Source organism: Oncorhynchus clarkii, chromosome 21 (assembly GCF_045791955.1).
Source record: "Oncorhynchus clarkii lewisi isolate Uvic-CL-2024 chromosome 21, UVic_Ocla_1.0, whole genome shotgun sequence".
NCBI classification, from domain to species: Eukaryota; Metazoa; Chordata; class Actinopteri; order Salmoniformes; family Salmonidae; genus Oncorhynchus; species Oncorhynchus clarkii.
In genome coordinates, this window is record NC_092167.1 from 15,475,457 (window position 1) to 15,489,876 (window position 14,420).

At 41.0% G+C, this 14,420-nt stretch overlaps 1 protein-coding gene across 2 annotated transcripts; it reads right to left on the reverse strand.

Annotated features, from left to right (window-relative positions):
- Nucleotides 1–2,928: 2,928 nt before the first annotated feature.
- Nucleotides 2,929–13,538, reverse strand: LOC139378644 (suppressor of cytokine signaling 2). Of its 2 annotated transcripts, XM_071120996.1 has the most exons (4): nt 13,292–13,501; nt 13,023–13,101; nt 11,592–11,853; nt 2,934–6,496 (listed from the first exon to the last, which is right to left on the reverse strand). In XM_071120996.1, the coding sequence occupies exons 3-4, from the start codon at nt 11,716–11,718 to the stop codon at nt 6,018–6,020; spliced, it is 606 nt and encodes a 201-aa protein (XP_070977097.1). In that variant the 5' UTR covers nt 11,719–11,853; nt 13,023–13,101; nt 13,292–13,501; the 3' UTR covers nt 2,934–6,017. The 2 variants fall into 2 exon arrangements, with proteins under 2 accessions (XP_070977098.1, XP_070977097.1); XM_071120997.1 differs by lacking the exon at nt 13,023–13,101 and having other exon boundaries at nt 2,929–6,496; nt 13,403–13,538.
- Nucleotides 13,539–14,420: the final 882 nt, after the last annotated feature.

Here is a 14,420-nt window from a genome sequence, read left to right on the forward strand (position 1 = left end):
TAGCCTATCAGAAGCTTCTAAAGCCATTACATAATTTTCTGGAATTTTCCAAGCTGTTTAAAGGCACAGTCAATTTAGTGTATGTTAACTTCTAACCCACTGGAATTGTGATAGTGAATTATAAGTGAAATAATCTGTCTGTTGGAAAAATGACTTGTGTCATGCACAAAGTAGATGTTCTAACCGACTTACCAAAACTATAGTTTGTTAACAAGAAATTTGTGGAGTGGTTGAAAAATGAGTTTTAATGACTCCAATCTAAGTGAATGTAAACTTCCGACTTCAACTGTAGCTGTGACCCTGATGAGGAAGTAAACGGGCCTGCAATTCCACTGGGGAACGTTTCCTCTGATAACTCTTTCCAAAAATATTCTGTTTGTGGCAGAATTAGCCTGTCTCATGTTTGTCTTGTAAACAATGCACCCCAGAGATGAATTGCTTATTTTTTACATTCATTTCAAACAAATGTCCACATTTTTCTTCTACTTCTAAAAAACAAAATTGCTGCTGGATCTATTAGGAAATAGATGTAACTACAAGTATTTGTAGCTTTTATGGCTGCCTGTTCAATTCTAATCTTTTGCCCAATTATGGGCAAAAGATCTGATCTGATTGGTCAAATACCAGTTATTGGGCAAAAGATCAGAATTGGGTTGCCTGTGTAAATAAACAGCTTTAGACTGATTTATTTGTCAACAATAAAACAAAACAGTTTTCATTCTTATTAAACTAATAACACTGTAAGTTGTGCTTGAGAGGTATACGGTGAGGGAGCCGAAGCCTTGAGTATAAATCCCTGATGGGATCCCATGTGACACCAGTTAATGAAATAAACCCATGTTGACAGGCAGGCCTCTATGTCATCATTGTCATGTTAATCTGACCTGCCATTTTCAATTACAGTTGCATCTGAAACCTCATGTCCCATCCGCGTGGCAATGTGCTGTGTCAGTGCAACTCTCAGAACAGTGTCCAGTCTAAAACCTATACGGCTGCAGAGCCAAGCCAACATAATTACATGAGAATGCGAACAGAGACGAAGGAACATCTCTGCATCTCTGGTGCTTAAGGTTGTTTATAATACTACAATAATGGAGATGAACTGCACAATTAATATAAAACGTTCAAATGTGTCTAGTTGCACCCAGTTCTGCATTACTGAACCATGTCCCCATTTAAGATCAGCTCTGACTCTCATGTCCCAACTGATCTGTTGAGGCTGTTACCAGGCTTCATATTTGCATGGTAGATTTGGATATGAATGACAAGAACAAGGATGCTGCATTTGCCTTTTAAATATCCCAATAATAATAACGGATACCAGAACAGGTTGGACCGGTGATGATAACAGAAAGAGACTGTAAGACAGTAACACGTTTACAGTGGAGGGAAAAAAAACCCTGGTGACCCGGTGAGAGCTTTGCATCCAACGACACTAAGGCGTAAGCTCTAGTAGCTTCCCTACAGCTCAGCAGGGGAAACCCTGACCCTAAACCATGGTCGATATGACAATTGACAGCCTTGATCCTTCTTCCATGTCTTCTTCCTATTCAACCGGTCATCAACGGTCTTACCTTTTGAGTCCTGATTGATATAGTAGCTCTTCCTCTTCAGCCATTACAACAAGGGTTTGTTGAAGTCTGCAGTTGTCTCGGATTTTGAAAGGAGGAAACAACGTGGAGTGAAATTGACCAATTCTGTGAAAGACCTGTTTTATAACCTGTTCCTCTGTCATGTAAGGGAGTGTTATGCCTCTAAGTGATCTATTATAAAATGAGTTGACAGATGTGCTTTGCAGGTGACTTGAGGAATATAACATGAAGAGACAAAGCACACACATTATTAAGATGTAATTGGTTAGCAATCAGCTATGAATGCAACACATAGCAGCCTCTCCAATAGCAATACTTGGCCATTAACAAGGTTTGTTCTTGGACCCGGTGGATTTCTCAGAAAAACACTTTCTGATACACTATCTGCACACAAAATCAGACCATATTGAGTGTTCAGGTGGTGTTACCAAATAGGTAGGTTTTCCAGCCTGCTAAATTTAAACCTTTATCCTCGCTTACTGGGGGTAATGGTGTTTGGACTGAGGAAGGTGAGAACCTGCAGGTACAGCAGAACACATCCCTACACTACCGGCCTTTCCATCATGCGACCGCTACAGAATGAACAGTCCCTATAGAAAGTGTAAGCATGGGCACTGGGATTTAAGTCTCATTCTGCTCCACAAGCAGAATACAATCTAATACCCAGCCTGATCTCATCAAACCAGCGCTAGCTAGGATGGCCCAGAGATACGCAGGCTGCAGCCGCTGTGCCCCAAACATAGTGTGTTTCCTCAGTGGGTAAGCCACTGTACTGTGAGCAAGGATGGATCCAACAAACACTACATAAAACTGAACAATGCTGCAGGTGGAATTTGAACATATAGCCTACTGAGGCACTCAGTTCTTTGATTCATAGGAAATTGCTTCAAGTCAGTCTACTCCAATCCGCACCTTTGAACAGTGTTCTGCATCTGCTGCTAACAAGGGGCATTTTATACAGGACAACATTACAGAACACTCATTTACAGAAATATATTCTGCAGGACATGATTACTGATTCTCTGCATCAAATTGTCTGCCCTGGCCTAGTCTGAACGTCCCATCCTGCTTTAGAAGCTGCAGGAATGCAGCCAACTAACCCAGAGAGACCAGAACTGTGTGTGTGCTGGCGTTGTTGCTCACCAAGCCAGGTCTCAGTAGCAGGAATTGATTGTTTTAGTGGCCGGTGGGTGGGTTCTATTATGTTTAATTTCAAACAAAAACAATATTGACTGGTGCCTCATCCCTGTGCCCCCTCGACATCGCCCAAACCTATTGCCCAGAGCCTACAGCTAAACGTAAACTGAAAACCGTCACACAGAGATAGGAACGAGTCTTCGATTCCATTCTTTTGTTTTATTTTTCTGGTTTCCTCACAGAGAAAACACTAGACACTTGTATTTAAGCACCATATGAAAACAGTAAATGTCATGATCATGTATCAAGAGTGAATTCTGGAATATTCTGCGAGAATTGTTCACACTGAACCCTATGTACTGAAAGTGGAGAATGAGTCAAACAATACACATGAGCACCATGACACACCTGCATCACATTCATTATTGCCTCCCAAATTGCAGAATAGAGGCGATGATAAAGCATGCTTTCAGGTTTTATTTTTGTAACTTTTATTTTTCTAGGAAATACAGTAGCACAATCAATAAATACTTAAAATATTGATTAAAATAAGATTCACGTCGATCCAATGAAAACCCCTGGCCGAACATCTAATATGCTCTTGGAAATGTAATTCCTTCTTTTAGTAGTAGCTGGATGTTAGATGCAGCCTGTCTGTCTGTCTAACCAAGGTCTAGTTCTGAGGTGTGAGCAGCGACTTGCTCAAGGGCATTTTCTATCGAAGGAAAATGCAGTGATGAAGTATTGAGGTGTCGCACAAAAGTGATGCGTAGTGGGAGGAACATCCAGGATTAAGAAGTTCAGAAAATCTATTACTTTTAACCTCTTAGCAGGAGGCAGAGCGAGACAGTGTGAGAGAAACCAACGCAAGATTTGAAGCCTGTATATTGCTTGTGCTTTATCACAAAAAAAACAACAACAAAAAAATCAGAAGAGTGAAAATAAATAATAATCCTCCCTTCTCAGTGTTGGGGAAACAACACTGAAAATAGTTTACCAATTACTTTGCACTGGAAGAAAATAAGCTACACTTATAGCTTACTTAACTTTAGTTATTTTGAAAAATGTGTTAACTACATCCAGACTACTACGTGAAAAATTCTTATATCTAAATCTGAAATGTCAGACTACAAATTGCAAGTTAGATCACCCTGGCCCTATTAAAACAACAAAACACTTTCAAGTAGAGGTTGACCAATTATGATTTTTCAACGCCGATACCGATTATTGGAGGACCAAAAAAGCCGATACCGATTTAAAATCGGCCTATTTTTCAAAATGTATTTGTAATAATGACAATTACAACAATACTGAATGAACATTTATTTTAACTTAATATAATACCTCAATAAAATCAATTTAGCCTCAAGTAAATAATGAAACATGTTCAATTTGGTTTAAATAGTGCAAAAACTAAGTGTTGTAGAAGAAAGTAAAAGTGCAATATGTGCTATGTAAGAAAGCTAACGTTTCAGTTCCTTGCTCAGAACATATGAAAGCTGGTGGTTCCTTTTAACATGAGTCTTCAATATTCCCAGGTAATAAGTTTTAGGTTGTAGTTATAGGAATTATAGGACTATTTCCCTCTATACCATTTGTATTTCATTAACCTTTGACTATTAGGTGTTCTTATAGGCACTTTAGTATTGCCAGTGTAACAGTATAGTTTCCGTCCCTCTCCTCGCTCCTCCCTGGGCTCGAACCAGCAACACAACGACAACAGCCACCCTCGAAGCAGCGTTACCCATGCAGAGCAAGGGGAACAACTACTAGAAGGCTCAGAGCGAGTGATGTTTGAAACGCTATTAGCGCACGCTAACTAGCCAGCCATTTCACGTCGGTTACACCAGCCTCATCTCGAGAGTTGATAGGCTTGAAGTCATAAACAGCGCAGAGCTGCTGGCAAAACGCACAAAAGTGCTGTTTGAATGAACGCGCCTGCTTCTGCCTACCACCGCTCAGTCAGATACTTGTATGCTCAGTCAGATTATATGCAACGCAGGACACGCTAGATAATATCTAGTAATATCAACCATGTGCAGTTAACTAGTGATTATGATTGATTGTTTTTTATAAGATAAGTTTAATGCTAGCTAGCAAATTACCTTGGCTTACTGCATTCGCGTAACAGGCAGTCTCCTTGTGGAGTGCAACGAGAGAGGCAGGTCGTTATTGCGTTGGACTAGTTAACTGTAAGGTTGCAAGGTTGGATCCCCCGAGCTGACAAGGTGAAAATCTGTCGTTCTGCCCCTGAACGAGGCAGTTAACCCACCGTTCCTAGGTCATCATTGAAAATAAGAATGTGTTCTTAACTGAATTGCCTAGTTAAATAAAAAGGTATTAAAATCATTTTTTAAATAGTAAAAAAATAAAAAATTATTAAATCGGCACCCAAAAACACCGATTTCCGATTGTTATGAAAACTTGAAATCGGCCCTAATTAAAGTCGACCTCTACTTTCAAGTGATAATTAAGTAAATGAGGTTGAAAAATAAGTTGCAAACTTGACAATTAAAAAAAAAAAAAAAAGTAATGTTGTAGTTCGCTACACAGCAAAAAAAGTAATTAACTGAAAACACTACCAATATTTGAATTTAGTTCAACTACCTCCAAGATACTGAAAAGGGTAGTTAAATGACTAGTTGCACTACATGCAGTTCACGACACCCCAGCACTGCCCCTTCTTATGATTACAGTACAAAAAAAAGAAAATATAGAATATGAACAAACTCAAACATAAATCAGAACAAAAAGTGGACACCGTGTCAGATGCTCATTTCTCAGACATGAGGCAGAGTATGTAAAGCAACAAAGAGCTTGAAATGAGAAGCAAAAAAAAAAAAGTTGAGTGCCAACTGCCATCCCTCCTGGGTCTCGTTCAGAAGGTTCCGAAACCCTGTTTACCTGAGCTGGTCTGCAGGCAGGGTATACCACTTCGGCTTGAAAACATTTGCACCCGTTTCAGAATTATGTACATGACCCAGGTCTGAAATCAACCCTTAGCTCCAACTCCTAAGCCCTTTTTGATGAACAACTGTAGCACTAAAGGAACTGGAAGGGTGTAGTAATATGGGAGAAATTCCACCTAGCTTCCTGAGGATTAGATGACTGACTTGGCTCTATAAGCATATTGCTCAACAGCAATCCTTCCAGAAGTACGGGGGCCTTCAAGCCGTGTCTAGTGGTTGGGGCTAAAGACTGACTTCGGACTGGGTGATAGTCTGACTGCCACTGCATGGCAGGTGCACTGCTCTCTATCCCAAACCACATCTGGGATTTGCAGTCCTACTATACATTGTAGCTGTAGTCCGTCAGGTAGTTCTTTAGCCTGTTGGGTAAAGGCAGCTCCTGCACCTGCCTGGTGGCGTTGTTGATGGCGATCCGGGACAGGTGCTGTAGAGAGGGCGTGGCAGTGTACACAGGCTTAGTCAGTAGCAGCTGAACCGTGCCGTTGGGTGGGGCCAGGGACTGCGACGCCCCTGACGACGCACCTTTACTGGTAGTCCTGGACAGCTGCACGTAGTGTTCCACCAGGTGCACCACACTGTCAAACTGCTTGAGCTTGGGCTTGATCAGCACCACAGAGTCTAGTTTAAACTTCCCCTCCTTGTACTCGATGCGCAAGTTAGTTGGGCCGGCGGAGGTCATGGCAGAGATGGTGAACAGGTAGTCCCTCTGGGAGCTGTCTCGCACCAGGAAGGTGCCCTCTGATGCATCCTGGAGAATCTCTTTGGCTTCGTTGGCGGTCAGGCTGCCCCAGTACCAGCCTGTTAGGAGAGAGAAACACACTCACGCATTAGCACAAGGAGACAGAACACACAACATTGGGTTATTCAAAGAAAACAAGATCGCTTTATGAGAAAAGACGGTAATCCAAATCAAAATCTCATGCACGAACGCACACAGTCAGAAATTATGAACATGAAACATAAACATAAACCTGAATTTAAGCCTTAACCCTAAAAAAAAAGCCCTTCATACTGTCCACAGGAATTTTAAAACAAATTGCACTTGGTCTTAGAGAGTGGGTTAATAACATTCTCACAATTTTTATAGTGCTTTTTCAGTGAAATGAATGAGAGGAATCTCTGCAGTTAATGTACACTGCAGAAGCGACTGTCTACCTCCACCCCATATATATATATACATAGAGTGCCTTGCGAAAGTATTCGGCCCCCTTGAACTTTGCGACCTTTTGCCACATTTCAGGCTTCAAACATAAAGATATAAAACTATATTTTTTTGTGAAGAATCAACAACAAGTGGGACACAATCATGAAGTGGAACGACATTTATTGGATATTTCAAACTTTTTTAACAAATCAAAAACTGAAAAATTGGGCGTGCAAAATTATTCAGCCCCTTTACTTTCAGTGCAGCAAACTCTCTCCAGAAGTTCAGTGAGGATCTCTGAATGATCCAATGTTGACCTAAATGACTAATGATGATAAATACAATCCACCTGTGTGTAATCAAGTCTCCGTATAAATGCACCTGCACTGTGATAGTCTCAGAGGTCCGTCAAAAGCGCAGAGAGCATCATGAAGAACAAGGAACACACCAGGCAGGTCCGAGATACTGTTGTGAAGAAGTTTAAAGCCGGATTTGGATACAAAAAGATTTCCCAAGCTTTAAACATCCCAAGGAGCACTGTGCAAGCGATAATATTGAAATGGAAGGAGTATCAGACCACTGCAAATCTACCAAGACCTGGCCGTCCCTCTAAACTTTCAGCTCATACAAGGAGAAGACTGATCAGAGATGCAGCCAAGAGGCCCATGATCACTCTGGATGAACTGCAGAGATCTACAGCTGAGGTGGGAGACTCTGTCCATAGGACAACAATCAGTCGTATATTGCACAAATCTGGCCTTTATGGAAGAGTGGCAAGAAGAAAGCCATTTCTTAAAGATATCCATAAAAAGTGTTGTTTAAAGTTTGCCACAAGCCACCTGGGAGACACATCAAATATGTGGAAGAAGGTGCTCTGGTCAGATGAAACCAAAATTGAACTTTTTGGCAACAATGCAAAACGTTATGTTTGGCGTAAAAGCAACACAGCTGAACACATCATCCCCACTGTCAAACATGGTGGTGGCAGCATCATGGTTTGGGCCTGCTTTTCTTCAGCAGGGACAGGGAAGATGGTTAAAATTGATGGGAAGATGGATGGAGCCAAATACAGGACCATTCTGGAAGAAAACCTGATGGAGTCTGCAAAAGACCTGAGACTGGGACGGAGATTTGTCTTCCAACAAGACAATGATCCAAAACATAAAGCAAAATCTACAATGGAATGGTTCAAAAATAAACATATCCAGGTGTTAGAATGGCCAAGTCAAAGTCCAGACCTGAATCCAATCGAGAATCTGTGGAAAGAACTGAAAACTGCTGTTCACAAATGCTCTCCATCCAACCTCACTGAGCTCGAGCTGTTTTGCAAGGAGGAATGGGAAAAAATTTCAGTCTCTCGATGTGCAAAACTGATAGAGACATACCCCAAGCGACTTACAGCTGTAATCGCAGCAAAAGGTGGCGCTACAAAGTATTAACTTAAGGGGGCTGAATAATTTTGCACGCCCAATTTTTCAGTTTTTGATTTGTTAAAAAAGTTTGAAATATCCAATAAATGTCGTTCCACTTCATGATTGTGTCCCACTTGTTGTTGATTCTTCACAAAAAAATACAGTTTTATATCTTTATGTTTGAAGCCTGAAATGTGGCAAAAGGTTGCAAAGTTCAAGGGGGCCGAATACTTTCGCAAGGCACTGTGTGTGTATATATATATATATATATATGTATGTATGTGTCTCCCTCTCACACTGCATTCGGGAAGTATTCAGACCCCGTCCCTTTTCCCACATTCTGCTAAGTTACAGCCTTATTTACATAAGTATTTAGACCCTTGGCTACAAGACTCAAAATTGAGCTCAGATGCATCCTGATTCCATTGATCATCCTTGATTGGACATGATTTGGAAAGGCACCACCTGTCTATATAAAAAGGTCCCCAGTTCACAGTGCATGTCAGAGCAAAAACCAAGCCATGAGGTCAAAGGAATTGTCCGTAGAGCTCCGAAACAGGATTGTGTTGAGGCACAGATCTGGGAAAGGGTACCAAAATATACCTGCAGCATTGAAGGTTCCCAAGAACAGTGGCTTCAATCATTCTTAAATTGAAGAAGTTTGGAACCACCAAGACTCTTCCTAGAGCTGGCCGCCCAACCAAACTGAACAATCGGGGGAGAAGGGCCTTGGTTAGGGAGGTTACCAATAACCTGATGGTCACATTGACAGAGCTCTATAGTTCCTGTGGATATGGGAGAACCTTCCAGAAGGACAATCATCTCTGCAGCACTATACCAATCAGGCCTTTATGGTGGAGTGGCCAGACAAAAGCCACGCCTCGGGAAAAGGCACGACAGCCAGCTTGGAGTTTGCCAAAAAGCACTTGAAGGACTCTCAGACCATGAGAAACAAGATTCTCTGGTCTGATGAAACCAAGATTGAACTCTTTGGCCTGAATGCCAACCATCACATCTGGAAGAAACCTGGCACCATCCCTACAGTGAAGCATGGTGATGGCAACACAAGGCTGTGGGGATGTTTATGAGCAGCAGGGACTGGGAGACTAGTCAGGAGAGGAAAAGATTAACGTTTGCAAAGTACAGAGAGATCCTTGATGAAAACCTGCTCCAGAGCGCTCAGGACCTCAGACTAGGGCGACGGTTCACCTTCAACAGGACAACAACCCTAAGCACACAACCATGACAACACAGGAGTGGCTTCGGGACAAGTCTCTGAATGTCCTTGAGCGACCCATTAGGATTCCGAATTTGAATCCGATCGAACATCTCTGGAGAGAGCTGAAAATAGCTGTGCTGCGTTGCTCCCCATCCAACCTGACAGAGCTTGAGAGGATCTGCAGAGAATAATAGGAGAAACTCCCCAAATACAGGTGTGCCAAGCTTGTAGCGTCATACAAGAAGACTCAAGGCTGTAATCGCTGCCAAAGGTGCTTTAAAGTACTGCATAAAGGGTCTGATTACTTATGCAAATGTAATGGCTACGCCCCTGCCCATTCATGTGAAATCGATAGATTAGGGCCTAATGAATGTATCTCAATTGACTGATTTCCTTAACTGTAACTCAGCAAAATCTTTTAAATCGTTGCATTTATATTTTTGGTTCAGTGTGTGTGTGTGTGTGTGTGTGTGTGTGTGTGTGTGTGTGTGTGTGTGTGTATATATATATATATATACATACATACATACACACACACACACACACACACACATAAATATATATATATATATATAATAGACCAAAAACGGGAAATCAGCAAGTGATTTATTCCCACGTATAATAATGAAACTTGATCACGATTACAAATGTAAGCAAGGTTTGAAATTATCATGTTTTAGTCAAATATCTGTTTGGGCTTCTTGAGGTCAATTTGCAGTAAACTAATATGTAATTGTGTTCCGGCCCCCGACCATCCGCTCAAGAAAAGAAAAACAAATTACATCGGCTTGCAGCTGAATCTAGTTGATGATCCCTGCTTTAGTGTGTGTACTTTACTGTATTTATACTTGAGATATCGCTTTTCAACAGTAAAAGTTGGCACAGCTTCCCCACGTAGTTGAGAGTTATGAGCTTTGCTTAGAAACAATGTGCTTTTCTGGGAAATTAGAAGGGGAAAAAAATGTAACTTCATTTTCATCATCTCCAACACCAGCCCAACATCAACATGTGAAAATTGCACATCTATGTTTTGTAGTAAATAAAGATAATTGTTTCCAATTACATCAACCAGTTAGTAAGCAATGCCTACTAATAATTGGTGATGCAAGTAGAAACACTTATCTCCCATCTACATTTTTACATATGTTGATGTTGGCGATGTTGCTAGAGAGGATGAATACAAAGTTACATTTTGTATTTCCCTGATAATACATGCCTCTTAAAATACATTAAAGACGCTTGATCTTTGAATAGCCCACAAATGTTTACCTAACAAAATGACCACCTCCATTTTAAGATCACAACATTGGACAAGCTCTTCATGATCCCACCTCTCCACAGCATTCCAATAATGGCAATCCTATACATAAATTCACTCTAACAGCATTTGAAGTGAAACATACATTTCATTAGAACTGTAAATTAACACAGGTATTGTGAAAAATGTACATCAATGCCAAACATGTGATTGAAGGCACATTGTATAAATTCATAGACATGTTCTGAACATGTTTTCATTTGAATGCGTCGAATTGTAAAAAAATAATAATAATAATTATCTTCCAACAAACTCACAATAACCTATAACAAAACTTCCTTATACATTCTGCGACTTAAAAACAGTAACTCATGCACGAATTACTACGAAATTCAAGAGAACAAACCCGTTACTGTTCAGGATAAATATGGGTGAAATGCATTCATTGAACGATGAAATACCAAGTGTGCTTTGTTTAGTTGTCATTTCCAACCATGCATAATGAGTACAGAAAGTGCGTACTGCATGACCGCATGCATATCGCGCTAGATAGGGGCACGAGCATGTAGATAAGGTTACTTTCAAACTAGTTTGCTTTACAATCACTCGTTTTTTCAGGGCCATAGAGATATATGGTCTTGTTTGGAGTTTTTATTGCAAACAAATATTTAGAAAGTTAGGCTATATCGTTTATTTGTAATTCAGAAATGCGATGACATTCTAAGTCATGCTCGTATGTATATAACAGTACTGGGTACTGGTAAAACTAATAGAACGCTGAAAATGGGAACATTTAGTAATCATGTCGAAATGTGTGTGTAGAGGAAATCTAAAACTATAAAATGAGGACATGCACTGACCTGTATTTTTAAGGTCTTTCATGGCTTGACCGATGCGAGTCTCATCGGAGTCTACAACTCGCGACTCGGTATCCGTTCTTCTCTCATTTTCGATGGTCTCGGTGGATTCGGGTGAGTGGCAGGTCATTGGGGAACAACCCGAAATTGCCCAAAAGACATCCGACAAATGCAAAAATATTCCCCAAAAGACAGGCAGTTGCACCACAGTCGCAAAACCAGTTTCTTCTGCAGGTTTCTTCTCGAATTTGATAAATTAATCGTCCTGTAAATTAATAAATAAAACACACACGTAAATGAATGAAGTTTAACCACGGGCATTCGTGCTAGATACCAGCTAACGTTACATTGTGACATATCTGTTATGTGCTTGACTCCAGCCACCCGAGTCATAATAGACTGTTCGCTCTGCTGCCGCACCGCAAGCGGTAGCGATGCACCATCAGGACCCCGAAGAGCCCCCCCAGCAATAAGCCTTCTAAATAGTTAACCGGACTATCTGCATTGAACCACCTTTGCACTAACTTCCGACAAATCACAAAAACTGCTGCTAACTGTTGCCTAGTAATTTTACCCCTACCCTTAAGTACACATCTACCTCAATTACCTCGTACCCCCTCCTGCACATCAACTCGGTACTGGTACCCCTGTAACATGGAAATATAGCCGTGTGACAACCCTAACACTATAAAGGCGTGTAGTCATTTAATTTCTCGCTGATATGAAATATTTTTCCAAAATCGTATCGCAAGTGATGCGTTTTAATGTTCAGCACGAGCGTCGGGGTTCTAACTCCCCTGCCAGAAGATTCTTCAATAGGCACTAAAGGTAGTTGATGTATGTGAATGGGGTTACCTTTGCGCAAACTTTAAAAAACAACATGGCAAGTAAGGGGCACGAAACAGGGTGAACACTGAAAAGCCTAATTAATTCGCTTGATAAATCTTCAATAAAAAAATAACACTTAAATGCTCGAGGTTTTACAATTGATGAGTGGAGATTAAAGATTATGAAACGTTTACGTCTGCATTAAACAATAACTAAACAACAGATTAAGGCACGATCTGCGAAATCGACTACTTCTCGGAAATTGCAATGGCAGTTTAAACTCACTATATGCAGTGCGGGGGATACTGAAAACATAAATCACCATCAGCCCTGTTCGGTGTTTGCAACTTGTCTATTGTAGCTATGTTTGATTATTTTGTGTAGGTTACATTAAAGCCTACATTGAGGTCGTGTAAACGTTTTTAAATAACCACTGTTCCAAAGCCAATAAAGCACGTGCCATCGACTATCGCGTATGTTCACAACACATTTCTAACATTACAGTTTAGCTATCTAATGCTGACTAGCTAGTTTACAAAGTAAATATACTATGAACAGACAAATTAAATATACTATGAACAGATAGTTATATGAATGAAATATCACCTATTTGCGAGTGGATCCTGCACCAAACGACTCAACCGATGACCATTCAAATACACACTTCTCCCTAAAGAAAAGGGGACTAAGATGAATAAATAAACAAAGCACAAAACCGCTCGTTAGCTACACACTTCCAGGGAACGGCTAGCCAGTGTAACCATGTCGATTACATAGCTAGAGTTTTCCATGTCGTATTATTTATCTTCTGGCGGGCTAATCAATCAGTTGTCATTTTGGCGAGGTGGAAAACAAACTAAGAATATTTTTCCAACCCGTGGTGCAAAACAGGCGATGACAACGTCTCGCGACGGAGGCAAGTCGACTCCGCACGACTCGCTTGCTGCTGGTAATGTTAAGATTTTAAATGTCAAGCAGAAAGTCACCAAACCACGCTTGTCTTGTTTTTGGTACAGATCCCAATGACAGTCTTTTCCGCGACGTTGAATCCCCTTCCTTCGGTATGTGTTTTGACTAACCAAATCCCCATTAAACCCACAGCTATACACAAAAGACCGATTTCCAAGAACTTTCCAGGAATCGCGTCACGTGGTGTAGAGCGCAACCATTTTTAAGGTAGTGCCAAGCCAGCTGCATCTCGTATGTTTGAGTGCTCATAATGTATATGCGTGTGCGTGATAGAGAATGGAAGAAAGAGAGCGATTTTTTTTTACAAAATTCCAAGAAAATACTTTCGACGAAACCTGCATTTTCATGGAAACCGTGAAGTGTCTAGTTCCCTGAGCGCTGCTAAACCCTAACCGGCCTGCTGCTATAGAATACAATAAACACACAAATCCCATTTTATTAAATGCGATTGTGCCCGTAGAATTAGTCTAACTCACTTTTTAATGAACCACCTTATTTGTTTGGCTTTGAATATACTGAGTCTTTGTTGGGGACTCACACGTGCTGTTATGTAGGCCTAAATGATGGTCATTAAATATCTAGGGTCCAAGTCAAAACGGGCGCGCTGTCCGCTGGGGCTACGGCCCCAGAGAGAGATGTTTGGGGTGCGGACGCAGCGGGAAAGAAGAGCTGGTCCAAGGCCTCAAATCACTTTACACAACAAACAGCATGCTATTTGACAAATGTATAACCTTACTTAACAATTAGACCTGGATCATTGATAGACTTTGGCAAATTAGTCTACTGCTGGCTTCATCTGCAAGGGTCAAATATGCAATAGGCCTAGGGAAGCCACAGAGTGTCAAGGGTCAAGCCTGAAAGGAGAATTTCACCCACATATGTGTGTCGGAAAAGGTATTATGGTTATTTGGACAATGTTTGAGAATCATAGGCTAGTCTAGACTATCACTATCACCTGGGGGTATGCTGGCGGTGCCTATAGCAAGTAGTTGAAAAAGGTTATGAGTGGTGTTGTCCACTCTCTGTGCTATGTAC